The sequence below is a fragment of the Nipponia nippon genome, unplaced genomic scaffold (genome assembly GCF_047370975.1).
Source record: "Nipponia nippon isolate SJK-2023a ecotype South Korea unplaced genomic scaffold, ASM4737097v1 scaffold_5, whole genome shotgun sequence".
In the NCBI taxonomy this organism is placed as follows: domain Eukaryota; kingdom Metazoa; phylum Chordata; class Aves; order Pelecaniformes; family Threskiornithidae; genus Nipponia; species Nipponia nippon.
The window spans coordinates 98,020,678-98,039,529 of NW_028262369.1; the positions used below are offsets into that span (position 1 = coordinate 98,020,678).

At 38.1% G+C, this 18,852-nt stretch overlaps 1 protein-coding gene across 21 annotated transcripts in view; it reads left to right on the top strand.

Moving 5' to 3' along the window:
• The window catches only part of MBD5 (methyl-CpG binding domain protein 5), a 155,198-nt gene that overhangs the window by 121,919 nt on the left and 14,427 nt on the right, over nucleotides 1-18,852 (top strand). For 18 of the 21 annotated variants that reach the window (XR_015698850.1, XR_015698855.1, XR_015698849.1 and 15 more), the window contains 4 exons: nucleotides 3,750-4,778; nucleotides 6,462-6,673; nucleotides 8,417-9,625; nucleotides 15,065-15,177. Coding sequence is in view for 1 of the 21 variants with exons in the window: in XM_087732361.1 (XP_087588487.1) it covers nucleotides 3,750-4,778; nucleotides 6,462-6,673; nucleotides 8,417-9,625; nucleotides 15,065-15,177 (2,563 nt within the window). In the remaining 20 variants the exon portion in view is untranslated. The remainder of the gene's footprint in view (nucleotides 1-3,749; nucleotides 4,779-6,461; nucleotides 6,674-8,416; nucleotides 9,626-15,064; nucleotides 15,178-18,852) is intronic. The other 3 variants (XR_015698863.1, XR_015698864.1, XR_015698865.1) reach the window with 3 other exon arrangements.

Here is an 18,852-nt window from a genome sequence, read left to right on the forward strand (position 1 = left end):
GGGAGATGGTATTTTGGAAGAGATCCAGAAATCATATTCTGGCAATTCAGTCTGTCGCTGGAGATAGATTTGTCCCAGAATGCAGTTGTGAATATTGTATTAGCTGCTACCCAATTCAGGACTTTTCTACACCAATTCTGACTGTGTCTTTCTGCGAGGCAGGTTTAACAGAAGCTGGGGGACAGTATTTGCCTGTTTTTTCTTTTCCTGCTGAAGTCTGGCTGCTCATCACCTCTTCAGCTCCCAAACTTCTCAAGTCTGGATTGAAATAAGGACACATTTTCTTCCTCCTACTCAGAATCCATCAAGATTTTTTTTTTTCCCAGTAGCAATTAATTAATTGTGTAATTAATCTGGAGAAAAGGAAGTGTTGAATGTGCTCTAGACCACTCAGGTTAGATCTCCAGAAGCGGTGTTTGACAGAGGATAGGAATCAGAGCAGCGTTTGACAAAAACCCAGCGACAATTTTACAAGTGTGAGATTTGCTTCACACCAGATACTCTTCCGTGTGGTCATTTACCTGAGTGGAATGGAAAATAGCATCATAAATAAATTAGAAACATAGATTAGGTCTACTTGAAAATACCAAAATTAGGTTTTATATTAATGAGAGGTCTGGATATAGAATAGTTGCCTCATGTCTGAATTAAAAATCTATCCATGTGCTGCTTAACACGTTGAATGTGATTTCTACTACCGAGGGAAGCCTTTCTTAGCTACCAAGGAAAAAGCTTGTATACCTATCTTTCTTTCCCCTACTGCAGGAGTAAAGAGTTTCCCAAAAAAATATTGCCTGAAACAAACTCATGCTTAGAAAGTCCAGTATATCAGACTATTCCTGCAGGTCAGGCTGAGGTGGTGGTAGCCTGCTTTTATCTATATGACGGTAAGATTTTGTGTGGAAGGTCATTTACAAGTGGGAGGAATAGCCACCTGAAGATGTTGAGGTATTACCTGGTCCATCTTAAGCTAGATCACAACTAGAGAGACTAACGTTAAGTGTGTCTCGAAGTGCAGTGACAGAGTTTCTCTTCAGTGAGCAATTTTTCAGCCAACGTTATTTAAGAGGCCCTATGTATTTTAAAGTACGGTAGGCATCCATCTTGTGTCATTTCAGTAGTACAGCTGATTCTTCCATTAAAACCATATAGGAGTGACTTTGTAATGGTATTTCTTAAATCTGTAGTTTGGTCTTTGGGACTTTTCCTAATATTTAAATGCTTGGAGTGGCAGTTCTGGATACTGATTTAAACAAAACAAAACCAAAAAAAAAAAAAGGAAAATTTCCTTTTTTGTGAGCAAACAGGTACCTGATAGTTAATAATGTGTATCGCTGTGGGCTCTGTAACATACTGATCCATTACAAGCCTGGCACGAGAGTTTGAAACTATTATAAGTGGGTGTGTTTTCTTTTCTCCGGTGAAACAAAAAGAATTTGCTTTTAGCCACAAAGATTATAAAGACTTTTCTATTACTTTTCTAAAAATGCAGTTTAAAATATTTCAGAGATTAGTAAAAAAAGGAAGATGTGCAGTTATATTTTAGTTCAGGTTCTCTGGGATTCGTGTAATTGAATTTGAGTAACCAGAGTTTATGGTTGTGTGTTGAATAGAAAACATAAATGTTGAATTTAATTTTATGTTATGCCACCCATTTGTATGAACTACGTTTACCTATTGGCTTATTTACAAAACTAGCAAAATGCTAGAAGGAAAAAAAAAATGAACACACATGAAAAATCTTTTTAACGTGTCATCTCAGTAGGTCATGTACACCTTCATGGGCAAACACGCGCTTTAGAGAATCTTTCTTTTTTCTGTTATGTTCCATTTTGGAGGCATTGCCAGCGGTGGCTTCTCTCCAGAATTAGATTACCAGTAGCACAGCTACATTGGCAAAAAACAAATTTACTTGCCATAGCTGTGGTTTTCATTCATCTCTACCAATAGGTTTGCTATTATTACCTTCATCTTAGTTTTGAATAATTTCTGAGCAACTTGTCTGATTAGCAGCTTTTCATTGGCGTCTATAATTTGGAAGTCGGTGTTTCTGAGCTAGAAAGCCAGGGAGGGCGGGGGTGCCAGTTTTTCAGGTATATACGAGGCATTTGGCAGGCCTGGGGGTGTCAAGATACAGAGCATTTGCTATTCCTGCCTCATCTGAAATGTTAAACACAAAACCGTAAGTGGAAATCCCATGGGACATATGTTTTCAGTGCACGGTTGGGTTTTTGTTCCTCAAGTGCATATCTGGTTTTTTGTTCCAAACTGCTGCCTAGAGAAATGTCCTTGTCGTGAAATGGCTTTTATTGCTTTGCTAACATATTTCTCCTCACAGCAGAATAGGCTATCCTCTGCTTTATGATTACAATTTGTTCTTACTTTACCCTTTTTTTAATTTATTATTTAATTTCTGTATTGAAATGTGATAATGGTACCTGGGAGAGAGGGTGTGATCTTTCTTCTCTTGAGTTCAATGCAGTGCCTCATGTACTGTTAATTTTGTACCTTTTTGAGTTGTCATAATGTTACAGTACTTGGAAAACGTTTTTTTAAGTTACAAATGATGTAAGGCTTTGATTCAGTTCTTACCAGTTAACAGTGTAGTTGCATATCCCCTTTCAGATAGTATTTGTTTAGAAAAATGGTAATTGATACTTTCTGATAATTGATACCTTCTGATCTCTATCCTATGAGCTATATTTGCAGGGCAGTTGAGAATGGAAAATTATTTTATTGCGTCAAAACCATAGTTAAATATATTTATAATTATACAGGTTTTTATATATGCAGTATATAATTTTAATACTCGAATGTTCTCCAACGAATCACAATGAATAAAGTAGAAAGGTGTAGTTCAAGGCAATTTCGCTTGCTCTCATATGTTTTTTCTGTATGACTACTGTCAGTTCAAGACAGTGCCTTAAGTGAAAGACAATGAGTAATTTATTTTATACTTCAACTTTGGTAAAGGGGTATAAAGACAACCAAATAAACTTTATTATTCTCTCACTCTTTCCGTGTCACCCCCTCCTAGTAAATCTACCTACTTGGTCTTTCTTTTCATGCCAAGTGATGGATATGACTAGACCACCCCAATTATTTACATGTTTTTTCTTTATAAATTGTTGGGGATGGGGGTGGGGTTGTCTGCTACCCTACCTTGACCATAATATATTTTGCTTATTAGATTTTATCATAGTCATCATTGTATTTTTCTTCAGGAGTCCAAAATAATGCTTTAAATAAGAATTCTCCAAAACGCCATTAATGGAATAGAGCAGGAAATAGAGGACCATAAGGTTCCCTTCTACGTTTAGATCCTGTACTCACACTCTTTCACCCAACGTTGTTCCATGTCTCCCATTGATCCTTCTTCTTAGTCGTTAATTTTGTACTGGTCCACGACTAACTATATTAAGTTATGGTTGCTTTTCGGTTTATGCTAATCAAAATATGTAATGAATGAAATCCTCTTATATCTCCACTCAAAGAAATTTAAGGGAAATACAAGTGTATAGCTAAATAATTTCTGATGAGATGTGGCACAGCACGTAGCGTCTGAAGTAGCTGATGGCAGATGCATTCATATTTAAAAAGTACTCAAGTCTGGGTGCTCAAAACATTTTCCTTCCTGTGCATGGGTATCAAACATTGCTGTTTCGGATTAGCCTAGTTACTTTATAACTTCGATGATTGTCTCCCAACAGGCAGTATTCTATTAATAGTTTTGTTCTTTTGCATTGCAGGGGGTTCAGGACCGTCATCATCAATAGCCATAGCTGGCACCAGCCAACCTGCCATCACAAAGACAACATCTGTGCTTCAAGATGGTGTTATAGTCACTACTGCAGCTGGAAACCCACTTCAGAGCCAGCTGCCCATTGGGAGCGATTTCCCTTTTGCTGGCCACGAACACTCGCTTCATTTTCCGCAGAACAGCTCTTCAAACAACAATCTTCCACATTCTTTGAATCAAAACCTCCTCAATTCTCTACCTATCTCTTTGCCAGTGAATCAGCAACATCTCCTAAACCAGAATCTATTAAATATACTACAGCCTTCAGCAGGAGAAGGCAAGTCTGAGGTCAACCTCAACCCTTTAGGTTTTCTCAACCCGAATGTAAATGCTGCTTTAGCTTTTCTCTCCAGTGACGTGGATGGGCAGGTATTACAACCTGTTCATTTTCAGCTTCTAGCAACCCTCCTTCAGAACCAAGCCCAAGCAGCTGCCATGCTTCCCCTACCATCTTTCAATCTGACCATCTCAGATTTGTTGCAACAGCAAAATAACCCTTTACCCTCAGTAACACAGATGACAGCCCCACCTGACCATTTGCCAAGCAATCAGTCAGAAAGCAACAGGGTGGAGACCCTTTTAACCAACCCCCTGGGCAACCCTATACCAAGCTTTTCAGGCACTGACACTACTTCTAACCCCCTGCTGCTCCCCGCTGTCTCTGGGGCCTCAGCATTAATGGCCTTGAATCCCCAGCTGGTGGGAGGTGTCCTGAACTCTGCATCGGGCAACACCGCTAATCATCCAGAGGTTTCCATAGCCACCTCCTCCCAAGCAACCACTACCACAACCACTACATCATCAGCAGTGGCAGCACTGTCTGTCTCAACCCTGGGTGGTGGGACAGCAGTGGTGTCAATGGCAGAAACATTGCTGAACATATCTAATAATGCTGGGAATACATCTGGTCCAGCTAAACTCAACAATAACTCTGTGGTGCCACAGCTACTTAACCCTCTACTGGGGACAGGTCTGCTTGGTAAGTTCAATTTCTTCACAGATATAAAAGGAAAAAAAAAAAAAGGAAGAGGGTTGGGGAGGGGGAATTTCGGATTCTAGTTTCTATTTTTAAAGACTCCACTTTATCATACTTCTTTTTGCAAGGCTTTTGTATGTTACAGCTTGTTTATTTCTACTGAGAAAAACATAACTGTTATTGTCAGAAATTTAAAATACATTCTAAGTTAATTCAGTAACATTTAATACTGGTTTTGGAAATTATTTTACATTCCATTCTTAATTCTGATGCCACCTAGACCTACTATATACACCTTAAAATTCTGTAAGCAATTGGACTTGTTTCGTTTTTCAAGTAGTAAAAGCACAGGTGCATCTCTGGGATGCAGTGTTTCATTTCAAGTGCATGTGGCATCACAGGGTTAGTACGAGTAGCTGTGCAGTAGATGAAAAATGGCCAAGTGCATTTTTCCAAATGAATCGAAAGTGCCAAAACCGTAAGCACACTCCCCGTAAAGTAATCCATAAAGCACTCGAAGTAGGTCCTCGCACAAGTTCAAAGAGGAAGGTTGCCCTTCGAGCCCTTTATTGTGTATTTATATTTTCTCATTTCTTTGTTTTTATTGCTTTAGCTTGTAGTTTAGAAACCCAGGGTATCTCACTTGACAAACACCTACATCCCAAAACAAGTGATTAAAAAGCCCTTAAATACAAGTTTTTTTCTCCTCCGTCTTTTGATGATTTTTACCTAGAATATGCAATATATAGTTAGTACTCCTTTGTTGTTTGGACTATGTAATCTAATAAACAGACCAGTAGGAGGAATTAAATAGTGGCAAAGAGCTGATAAGTATTTGAACTTAATACCTCATACTTACCTACTAAATGGCTATCGTGAGCTCAACCCTACTTTGCATTTTCCATGTAAAATACAACGAACCAGTGATTCTGCAAATGGCAATTGTAAGAAAAACATGAGCTTTTAATGAAAAAAACCAAAAAAAAAACACCTAGGAAATGGATACATTTTTAAGCTTTATTATTTCATAAAGTCAGGTTCAACAGCATATTTATTTTACTAGAACTATAATTTTCATGTAAATTGAGATTTTCGTGTAATACAAAATGTTAATACAGTTGTTTCTCGAGAACGTAAAAAAAAAAAAAAGTTGTTCAGAGTGTTGGCTGACATGTCTGTGAGCCAAAAAGCCTTTGCTCATTTGCAGCTAGCTCACGTTATTTTGTCATCGTTAATGAAAAACTAGTTTTGTTGGGTTTTTTAAATTATTTTCTCTTTCTCTCTCTCTCTCTCTCTCTCCTCCTCCTCCTCCCCCTTACAACGCCAGTACTGTTTGAAGCAGTCACTGTTTGGAAACTAAGAGTAAGATTCCAAGCCACGGAATGTGATAGAAGCTCATTCTGCCGTACTTGGCTGTGTACCGTTCCAAAGGCACAGGCAGTCATGTCAGAAACCTTTAGAAAGAGTCCAGATAGATGTGACATGCAAAAGAAGCAATACTGAAGAAATAAAGGAATAAAGAGTAGGAGACACATGCCTTGAGGACCATTCCGTAGAAGATTGAAGGGGAAAAGTGTTATTTTACAGAGGCATTTGCTTAGCAGTCAGTTAAAATTTGAGTCAAGGAAATTCCTCCTGACTGTTGAAACCTATACTGACTTATGTTTCCCTGTGTTTGAATTACAGGTGACATGTCATCTATAAACACTACTTTGAATAACCATCAGCTGAGTCATCTCCAGTCGCTATTAAACAACAATCAGATGTTTCCTTCAAATCAGCAGCAACAGCACCTTCTCCAGGGGTATCAGAACATGCAGGGCTTTCAAGGCCAGCCCCCAATTCCTGGCCCAGCTAACAACCCAAACCCCATGGCATGTCTGTTCCAAAATTTCCAGGTAGAAAGCAAAATGAAATCAATATTCAAACAAATATGCAACTCTCAGTAGGTAAAATTATATCCTCCGTAGTTTGATTTTTTTTTTTTTTTGCTGAGTGATTAAGACAATATAATATATACAATTGCTTGCCTCTTTCAGTGGTTTTTGGATTTTTAAAATCAGTAACATTTGTTACTGAAATTTGATACCTTCTTCCTTAGAAATTGGGTGTAGGTTCTTTGGAAACAGTTATGCTGCATGTATTGAAAAAAATATGCTATGCGTGTTCTGACAATTACTGTACGTTTTTAGCAAAACTATCTTCCATTCTGCAGAAACAATCATAAATTCCCATTTAGACCACTCGTAACAATTCAGTGGTGAGAAATAAATATTGATACCACTTTACAGTAATTAGAAACTTAGTCAATGATTATAGGTGACCGTGTGTACCAGTCCTCTTATATTGCCACGGAAATGGAAAGGAAGAGCTAGCTGTGATGGGGATTGTATAGACTGAAGAAAACAGGCAGTAGAATGAATATGTGATGACAAACTGTGCAAAAATGATACCTCCCTGCTCTCCACTTCGGTAGACACTTCTTCATAATGCAAGTTGAACTATCAAACTAACATACTGACAGGAAGCATAGCAACCAAAAGAGGTAATAAAAACAGAGTTAAAATACGTGTTTATTATTATTCAGTATTGCCGTGGTTGCTGCAGAACTCAAGACAGGAAGACGGAAGCATGCAGATAGCGCCAGAAAGTGCTTTTACCCTTTAAGAAGGAAAAAGATGTGTCATTTTCTCGGTGGAGATATTTCACTGCTATTGCAAAACCACAGTCCTTTAGCTGCCTATTACCTCTCTTTGGTTTTCTATGAATTTTAGTAGTTTTATCTCAGTATTTTTTTGCTTCAGATTCTCAGTTATATAAATAGTAATGGTAAGTATTTAAAGGAGCATTTGGAAATATTTTACCCTTGGTTTTTTACAGTTTTTTGTTATAGCACTATTATTGACATCGTCTTCACTGCTTACATATGTGACAAGAAGTATAAAAAGCACAGTTGCTTTAATCTGAAGGTTACCGTTCGCTGTGGCAGTGCCTGACATTACAGCTGCAATGCAAAGGGATGCAGGCATGGTTTACAAGGGACTGAAGTAAAAAGAGATCCCACGAGAGAAGCACAGAACCGAAAGGGAAAAAATAGAAATGTTAGACGATTCCAGAGGACAGTTATGGCCTGCATTCCAGAAACTGAATGAGGAGCATACAAGGAGCCCAGAAGCACAGTTAGCAGGGAGAAAAGAGGCAAAATTAGGGTCTGGGAAGGAACGAAAGAAAATAGTTAAGAACCGAAATATTGACTTTGGTGGAGTTGTTTAGGACTTGAGAGAAAAAAGGAGGGTGCTGTACTTCAATCAGAAGAGGAAATCTCTGAAAAGACGCTGAAAGAGATGATAATGTAGTCTCAGCAGGTTGCATCATTTCATGCAAGGCATCTATTTTGATCCATGAGACAAAGTCTAAGAGCCAGTGGTTTTGTTTTCCTCTAAATTATGCTTTTTTGTTTTCTATCTAGCTTGTTCAGCATTAAACTTCGTAACTGATGTATAACCAAACTGAAATTATGTACTGTTACAAATAGTCACCCTGGCCACCATCCTGATTTTTTTATTAAAATGAAACCAAGTTTGTTGAAATGGAACTTCAGGCAGAATAGTGATTTCCATCTTTTTCTCTACTTTTTCCAGGTGAGAATGCAGGAAGATGCTGCTGTCCTAAACAAAAGAATGATCACTCAGATGGGAATGGCACCAGTTCCTGAGAGCTCCAACGCTATGCTTCCTCCTTTCCAAGAAACATCTTGTGATTTGCAGCAAAGAACTGAACCATCTCTTGGACAACAGGCAAAGGATAACCTCAATGTCGCTGCTCAGGGTGATACATCGGTGGACGCTATCTACAAAGCAGTTGTAGATGCTGCAAGCAAAGGAATGCAAGTAGTCATCACCACTGCTGTTAGCAGTACAACACAAATGAGTCCCATTCCAGCTTTGAGTGCCATGAGTGCCTTCACAGCCTCAATTGGTGACCCATTAAATCTTTCTAGTGCTGTCAGTGCAGTAATCCATGGAAGAAACATTGCCGTTTCTGATCATGAAGGTAGGATAAGGAACACTAGAGGAACACGAATACTGAAGAATTCAGAGCACGGTAAAAATTCAAGTGAAGGGGATGGGTATGAATATTACAAATCCACAAGTTGTAACACACCCAAAAAACAGTGGGAAGGGGAGCAAAGTCCTGTCAGTGAGATAAATAGGTGGAAATGTGATGAGTTTCTAGACCACTCTACCCATATCCATAGTAGTCCTTGTCACGAAAGGCCCAATAACATCTCCACACTGCCACTGTTACAAGGCGAGCAGCATCAGATACTGTTATCACAGCGAAACTGTCAAAGTGATAAGATGTTGGAGGAGAATTTCAGGTATAACAATTACAAAAGAACTATGATGAGTTTTAAGGAAAGACTGGAGAACACTGTGGAACGATGTGCACACATAAACGGAAATAGGCCTCAGCAGAACAGAGGATTTGGTGAGTTGCTGAACACTTCTAAACAAGACCTGATTCTGGAAGAGCAATCTCCAAGTTCTTCAAATAGCTTGGAAAGTTCGTTAGTTAAAGACTATATCCATTACAATGGAGATTTTAATGCCAAAAGCATTAATGGGTGTGTGCCTAGCCCTTCAGATGCTAAAAGCATCAGTAGTGAAGATGACCTAAGGAACCCAGACTCCCCTTCTTCAAATGAGCTGATACATTACAGGCCGAGGACGTTTAATGTTGGCGACTTGGTCTGGGGCCAAATCAAAGGACTGACTTCATGGCCTGGAAAACTAGTAAGAGAAGAAGAAGTTCACAATTCATGTCAACAAAACGCTGAGGAGGGGAAGGTATATTTATATATATATGCACATATCTATCTATCTATCTACACGTGTACCTACACCCATACAAGTGTTTATCAAAATGATCTTGGTCCATTCTTTATTTTTTTTCCTTTGTCTCTTATTTTAGCAGTACAAATTGCTTTTTTTCATAACTATAGCTTGCAGAACTGAATTTTTCCCGTAGTTATCTAATGAGAAACTTCTACCAATGCCATGAAAGAGATTCTATTTTGGCCTGATTATGCTTTACTAACTAAATTGTGCACGAAAGACTTGCTACACAAAAAATGTTGTTAACAAAAAATTGTTTAACTTACATTGTGTATTTAGTTGGAACTTCTGGCTGTGTCCAAAGAAACTGATATGGGGATATCTAAAAGTGTTGAAAACTGCAAAAAGGAAAACTGATCTAATCAGATTGAGGAGTCTGTAATAAGTGAAAGCTTGCTGATTGACACGTACACTCTTTAAGAGGAAATGCATGTGCATTTTCACCTTGAAAGGAGGTTTTGACCATCTTTTAATAGTGAGAAAAGCATTCCAATTTGCTTGTTGGGGAATATACAGAAAATACAGTTATCAAGGAGTTATTGGTTATTTTATTATGATAAATATTTCAAATTCTGGTCTCCACTATTTATATATCATTATATTTTTGTAGTTTTTATAAAATATTTCACATCTTCCATATATAAATATTTTTAAGTGCCATTTTATAAAATGCAAATTTGAAAAATACGTAAGCAGAAAGGAAGGATCTAATGAAATAACATTTTACCTCGGGCAGAGAAATCAAACCACTTAAAAATTATGTCTCTTTTCCCCATATACCTGCCTAGTACCTTGCACGACAACAGTCATAAGAACGGTGATAGTGGGTTGACCAAAGTATTCCTTTCCCCAAAATTTGGCCAACAGCAGGCATGCAGAGAGATCGTACAAGAACATGTTGAGGAGTGCTTCTTCACCAGCAGCCTCTGACTCCCACCAGTCCATGGCTCAGGAACGTCTTGAGCTGGAACTGGTGTACCTATGGTCTAACCGCTGCTGGTCTTGCTGCAGTTCATAATCGTAGAGTTTTCCGTGGTTGATGTGCAAATGTAATTTCTCCAAACAGTGCAACAGGTCTTTGATGAATTGCTGCTATAAATAACTGGGGTGATGTTTGGCCAGAATGGTTTCAACTCTAGTTCAAGAGAACTTTAGTCTCTTTACTGTGGCTTCTCTGTTGATCTCCTTAGCCACAAAGGTTTCACAGAGCTCCCGTCTGAGTATGCTGAACGATAGTATTTATTTATAGAGAAATCAACATGCTGTAGTAACAATATTTGAGTGCTTAAGAGCTCATTCCTTATAAAGGTTAGATCCCCAAGTTACAAGTAAGTTTAAAAAGTACAGGCAAATGAGACAGACCACAAACTATAAAAGATTAAACAAAACTGGAAAAATTAGGAGGTGTACAATATCACTGTCCCATATGAATTAAGAATACAGTAATTGCACTGCACGTGTTCCAAGTATGCATTTATGTATTAACTTTCCAAGTATGTATTTATGTATTAACTTCACAAAATTGTGTATCCATATCTATATGACTGTTTTGATATATTTGAAGAGCTTATTTTTTGTAACTTTTGTAAAGAGGTGACATTTTTTTTCATTTGCATTCCTTAGCAATTTTATAAGTTTACTCCCCAGTTTGTGGATACCAGAATGTATAGTTGCTTTTGTCCAAACCCGCCTTCTTTAATTTTGTGTCTCTTATGTACATTACATAAGCATTGTATAATATTACATTCAGTGGCACAGATTTTATTGTATACTGAAGCACAAATAACAGGGAAGCAAACTGTGGAAATGCAATCATTGCTGCTCATGCAGTACTGTCAAGGTGCTTGTGGAGGCAGCAAGAGAGCCTGTTTCAAGTTCTTCATCAGGAAGTCCCACGTCATGGATCACCTCTCACATCAGAAGGCCTTTAATTTAATAATAATAATCATTTTAAATTTAAAAAAAAAAAAAAAAGTATGTCTAATTTTCTCCAGCAAGAAGTACAGAGTGAATGACCATTTCAAAGGTCAGAAGTTGAGATTGGAAGGTGGGATGCAGGGGAATATGAGAGAGGTGAAAATGTGCATGTGCTGTATAATAGTTCTGTTTCGGGTTGAAAATAGGCAGGAACCCCCGTGCACAGTGGCAATCTGTAGACATGTTCAAACACTCCTATAACGTGTTGTACGGCTGCATTCTTCAGATGGTTGGGCAGCCTGGGCTGAAGAAAAGGGGGGAAAAAAAAAAACCAAACCACACCAAACCAAAAAAAAATAGCCTTGAAAACCAAAAAGAAATAACCTGGAAAATCAAATGGTCTTCAGAAATTCTGTGCTTCAAAAAAATCATGAAAGGTTACAACTCATGGTGGGAGTCACTAGCAGCAGTTCTGAAAATTGTATTTTCTGCCAAGCTTTTTTAAAACATCTTTTAAAGTATTTGTACAATCAAATGTTAACCTCCTATATTGTAACATTAGTTTGCTATGCTGTTGGGATTTCATGGTACTTTGTATATTTTCTGTTCTTTGTGTCATACATAATTTGATTTTTGTTTCCATTTAAAAGACTTTGGGTATTATATGTAATAATGCTTCTGTTTGAAGAGCAGCTGGAAAGGTGTTTCCCTACCAGAAGGGAGGAATATTGCACCTTTGCTTCCTAACGAACACTTGCTTTTTGGCTATTGGAAAATTAAAGAGAAGCCCAAGGGAAGCGCAGCAGTAGCAGCAGAAATTTCTGAAAAGGAAAGAAGCAAGCCTGAAGCTACATGCATCCTAAACCGCAGGATGTGTATTTCATTAAGTAATTAATTTGATTATTATCCAAATCAAAGCACCTAAACAGGAGCAAGGCTTTGAGAGCAGCAATGTGAAAGTCAGGCAGTAGTTGCCTGTTGTTAGGGTGTTTCATGGTGATTCTTACGGGGCGAGGATTGTTCTCCATAGGACTTCCCATCAGTTAAACTAGGCTTTTTAAACTGAGCTTTTATAGTTCTACAGCTAATAATAGGAGAGATTTATCAGTGTCCTGAAAATCCCATTTGTATGTATTATTTAGTGTTGTAATGGCTTATTGTAAATGAAAGTATATGATATTATTAATTCAAATATATCTGTTATAGTTGCTTCCAAGAGCATGTTATGTTAGCAATTTGATACTGCTTCTTCAAAAAACTGCTAGCAGGTTTTTTACTGTTCTGCCACCAGAAAATTCCAATAACGAAGATACTGATTTCTTTTCGTTACTTCAGTCCCTTGTTACCCAAACATGATATTAGCTCTTCATAAAAATATTTGCCATTGAACTTTCTTGTATATCTAATGGCAGACATATACAACCCTTTGCAGAGTTTGTTCCTTATATACACGTATATCTCACAGATACGGCTAATGTACAATTTAGCATTCGTGACAACTCTGTCACATGGTAAAGCATCTGAGGTAAAGGATCAAGATGATCATGTTATTGCCCTTTAATTCTGGTCAGTTTGAAAAATACAAGTTTCTTCTTCAGCTGTTTTTCAGACATTCCATACAATGAAGGCTTGAGCTATAGCATATTGCAGACGGAGTAACGTTGCCTCCGATAATACCATTTTGATGTAGGAGACGTAACGTATAAGCTTCCGAAGCCAGTTTGCTCATTCTGTGAGCGTGGCGTGCCTTTTCTTCACATGTTTACCCTTAGAAAAGCTCCGCGGGTTTTAAATAGAGAGTATTTCTTATGTATGCTTTTGTATTTTTCCAAAGTCTGATTAGGAGAGGAATTATTTGAAGTATTTGCAGTCTTACGTTAAAAGTAAGCACAGTTCTAAGAGAGAAGCGCTATAATCTGTGGCATAATTGAATCTATTTCATGAAAATAGAAATCTTGCCTCCCCATGTGCAGATTTCACCAATAATGCCTCTTCTCTTGCAAGTTCCTGACGCGGCAGTATTCCCCAATTTCATTAGCAGATGCCTAAGTTCAAGACATGTGAAATTTGGTCTAAACATGTATTATATTGGGCCTTACTTCTAGAGATTTTGACAACTTGCTCACTCGTTAACTTCACATTGTCACGTCTAAAATTCAGTTTCATTGTGAATATAAATTATTTAGTAATTGAAAGGCTCGGTTTAGAGGGAATTTGCATTTAGATTTCTTTTTGGGATTGTATATGGGCACGCTTAATAAATTTGTATTTATAGAATTAATTTTCCTTGTGTCAGAATACAAGCTATACTTTCTAATGAAACAAATGCTATATAAGGTCTCATTAAGTTATGCAAAGATTAAAAAATACATCAAGCAAAATGTAGCGATGCTGACAAGGAAAAAGGAATTTATCCATTCATTTTCTTTAAATTGATGTGCTTAAATACCTTTTTTGTTTTTACAAGCAGAAATGACTGAGCCAAATCAAAATAATATGCAGAGTTAAGTGGACTAATGTTTTGAGAATATAAATGATAAAGTCATACAGATGATATAATTAATTTTCTTTCATGTTTGTATTGTTTATACTAGTACTAACTGGTACCTCCCCAGTGGTGCCAGTGATTATATGCAGCGGTTTATATACAGATTGCTTAAAAGATTATAATTCTGGTTGAGTTCAAGAGAACTTAAATTTCCAGTTAAAGTACTTTAAATACCAGCTCAGCAGCCCTGCTGAGCACGTGCTCAAATTCATTCCTGACTCAGCAGATCGCTAAAGTATGTGCTTAAGTAAAAAAATTTTAAAAGACCTTTCTCAGGACCAATAAATTAGCACCTAAAGCAAGCTCTAGTTAAGACTCATAGATTCATAATGCATAAATAAAGCTTGCCACCCTGCCCGCCCCCCTTTTAAGGCCTTGAGCCTTTTAACTTAAGCACGTACCGTGGCTCTTCTGAAACAGGAATGAATTTGGCCGTGCCGTTAGCAGCGTTGTTGAACTGGGGCATTAAATGCTTTATCCAGAAATTTGAGGTCATGTGAAACGCTTTTGTGTTGATGGCATCTGTAAAAATTGTATCGTGTGTACTAGGCAACTTGGTATTTTAATGCGTTCCAGGTGGTCTCAAAGGTGTAAAATACATTTGTAAAATGTGAGTACAGAATACGAGACTTCAACAACAGTGTTCGTATTAATAATATAAAGACAAACAAGGTTTTAAAAATATTATTTTCCTTCTTAGTTTTGTTTTCTTAAGTGCGGTGGGTTTGTTTTTTGTATTTCGTTGCTAGTGGCGTGGACATCTAGAGAAATGATAATACATTCATATATGTATGAGGGGGCATATATAGCCATACATTAATGTATTCTTTGCTGGGAAGGTTAGCGTCTTCTGGATGCAGTGAAAATTAGGCTCCATAATAATGCATGTCTAGCAGTAAAGTAAAAACAGTGTTTAATAATTGCAGGTCTGGGTAATGTGGTTTGGTGTTCATACCTTCACTCAGGTGGAGCCAGAGAAGTTGAAGACACTAACAGAAGGTCTAGAAGCTTACAACCGAGCCAGAAAAAGGAACAGAAAGTAAGTAAATGCCCATTTATTTAGTAGTAAAATGGAATAATTAAATTCTTTTCCTTCCTAAGACTCTCATTTTGGGGAGCTTAGTGGATCGGCCAAACTGAAGAGTTAATTTTCTGAATTCCTTGTGTTGATTATGATAATCATTCGAGATCTTTGATATCTGCATTTTTATTGCATCTTCTGATATTTACAGTAGCCTTTGTAAAATGTCAGCCTACTTGTTTGAGCTTTCATGTGTAGGATTTCTAATTTACAGCAAAAAAGTTATTATATCAAAACTATTCTGACCAAATAAGCTTTTTAACAAGATCTGCCCTTCTTATCTCTTTCCTCTCCCTCTGGCAGCTGCTGCTGCAGGCAGAGCACAGGTTTATTCAGATAAATTCAGTTTATTTCCCATTGCTGCGAAGCGTTTCAGAATTTGTGAAGTCTGGCTGTATTTAACAAGACAAGGGGCTCAGTGCAGAGCTTTGTGTCAGACATGTATGAACTGTTCGGTTTCATCTTGCCTTTTAAGCTTTTATTTACCAATATACAAGGACAGAAAGACCATGAAACAGTAAGTATTAGGACACGAAGCATCAGCATAGACAAAAAGAGAAAAATGGTTGACTTAGGAGGAAAAAAAAAAAAAACCTGGACAGCTATAAGAGGATAGAAAAGTAGAAATTGTACTATGATTGGATTTGTTCTAGGATGCTGTTGCTTATTTACTGTTGCAGTGAAAATATATTACTTTGAATCCGTGTGAGAATTTCAAGCCAGCTTGCAATACTTGTCTTCAGCAAAATAAACACAGGCTTAAAGGAATTAAATAATTATTTGTCTTCAGCTCCTTTTAAGGTGTAAGCTTTTCTTCTATTCATATGTCACATGGTGCTTAAAAGAAATATTTCTTATGCCAATGAGACAATGTTGGTGGTGGTTTTTTCCAAGATCATCCTCAAAATATCTTACTGGAGTTTAAGGGTGTGTGGTGAGAACAGAGAAGGGCTTTTGGCAGCTCCCCGGTTATTTGCTCGTGTCCCTGAAGCGAAATACGTGACTCAAGTAAGGTGACACCAGGAGCGAATTTAAAGAGCTGTTGAAGTTGAGATAAACAGTACAATTTAAGAAAAACTCCCATCTTCTGATTTGCATTTGTATATTTAGCAGACTGCAAGGATCGTCTGCAATTCCACTGAATCCAACGGCCGTTTTTGGTGGCGTGTCTGGTTCTGCCCCATTGCTTGCCCATAAGGAAATCCCAGCCAGTCTGGGGCACCTGGTTGCCCCTTTCGTAGGGTTGCTTTGCAGCCCTTACAGGTTTTTTCTCCATATTTCTACTTGTGCTTATTTCATAGCTCAAATCTTTTTGTATTTCTTCATGGACCCTTCCTCTTTTTGCTGTGTACTGTCGTAAATTCATCGGAAAAAGTTATTAATCTCCTTATGGTCTTCTTTCTGGTATATGTCTCTATAGTATCTTGTTACACACAGGTCCAGATTTTTTAAAACATTTAGCATTAGATTTGCTGTATAAGTACTCAGCACTTATGCATATCATGTAGTGGCATCAAGTTGAACATTTCTATGGTAAAGAAGACGTGGGTAAAGAAACACAGGAGAAATTTATGTTGAGAGAGCATGGACTAGCATCACATAGGTCCCGTGTCTTTAGCAGAGTAGGGTTAGCATCCAGGTCCTCAAAATGGCATTCAGATACCCTAACCCCATAAATTATTCTTTGTGTTCCTACAGTTCATGTCTCAGCCCTAGTATATTGTACAATTTTGGCAACAGATGTTACTTATGGGACTACTGCAGTAGTCTCCTTCACTGCACAGTCTTGACTCAATCTCCAATGATATATATTAATATTATGTATTAAATATAAAATTATTAAAACTAAATTGAAGATGAAAAATGTTTGCAAAGCTAAAAGCTGTATTATAATAGGGAAGTAATAGGATGCAATTCAAGTTGCACCCCAAATCCAATATTTGTGAATTGTAAATCTTAATCTAACCTTAACTATTAGTTTTTTAAAATGTGAATGTTTTATGCATTCAGTTTCTTAGGTTTCTAAACAAGGTACCAGAAAAAAAAGTCATTGTAGCACATTTGATCAGCATAATCAGATGGGTTAGCTCTGTTGCACAGTGCTTTGTAACTTCAACTAATGGCATGATCTAAAGCATTTTGTGTAGCACTTCACTAGAGAATAGTGCGGTGTTTTGCTTGGGGACATCTCAGCCGCATGGTGGGACTCCTAAACCATCGTATTTATTCTGGGCCTTGTAGGAAAACGCTCTCTAGTACAAACCGCTGAGCCATCCCAGCCTATCTTGGTTCCATCTCATCTCAGCCATTCTGTTCTCCTCCGAGCCATGTCCCTTCTTGCTTCCAGCAGGTCGGGAGTCGGGACGTAGCAGCTTCCTCACCGCTCCGGTTGTAGTCTCTAGAAGATTATCTGCTGGAGGCCCAGTCTTCCCTTATCAAAGCCTCGTCTGATCCAATCTTTGTTCTTCCCAAGCTTCGTAGTTATCTGTGTTCCTCTGTTCACTAGCGTTCTCCTGTCCCACTGCAGGCACAGCATCTTCCGTGGGTCCTACCCAGTGCCAGTGTCTCCTTCTCCTCTGGGTTCCTGTTCCGCTGTGTGGTGATGTCCAACACCAGGCTTCCCTTTTGTCAGGGATGTGCCATTTACCATCCCTACCATTGCCATCTCTACCATCCATCCTAAGTTATTTCAAAATGAAGTTGAACATGGCTTCTTAGCATAGAACAGTTAAATCTCTGATGTTATTCCTCCTATTGGACATGTGCCATGCTCAAAGTTGAACAGGACTCCAGTAAGGGAAGAAATAATGCATCCCTTCCACCACCTTTCCAACTTCTAGCTCTAGTCAGTCTCCATCCTGACAGTCTAAGTCTCTGTCTTCTCTAGGTGTGAGTCTACTGGTGGCTTGCCCCATGCTGTTAGAGACAAGCAGGGTGGCTGCACTCGGGCATCCCCTGTTCTCGCTGCAAGAGCTGCCCAGAGCAGCAGTTGCAGATGAAGTCTGGCGTATGTCCGCTGTGGGAGGGAACTTCAACTCAACACGTGCTCAGACTTCGTTTTGCTGATACAATTTGGTAAAATTTTAATGGGCCCTAGTAGGGAGGAGGAGGATTAAAACAACGCTTCTGACAAAAAGGTTATCCTGCCTTCCCGAGGGAAGGAAGTTGAATCCTTTTGCAAAGCTGTTGGCCATGAGAGGTTTTCTAAGAGATGATGTGCTGTTTTTAATGAGTGATGAATTGGATTATTTACAGGTTGGTTTGGATCATGAGAGACCTGATGCATATGTTTATGTGATGTCAAATTCCCAGGTTTTTAGCTGCAGTAAGTGTTTTGTCTGCAGTAAGTGGATATTTTAGTGATGGGTACTTCTGAAACTTTGATTTGCTCAGGGCAGATCATCATCTTCACAGTAAAATGAATGTAACAACAGTGTCTTAAGACTGCAATTCAAATGATCATTTGTATTTTAAATACTTTCAAATGGCTGTTTTGACTAATAGCAATCATTTCATAGATATCGCAATAAGAGTGGGTTGCTGATACATAACTTTACATCACATATAGGTAACTTGACATCTGAAATCTGCTTCTAGGTGACGTGAAAGTCAACAATGTCATCAGATATTGAT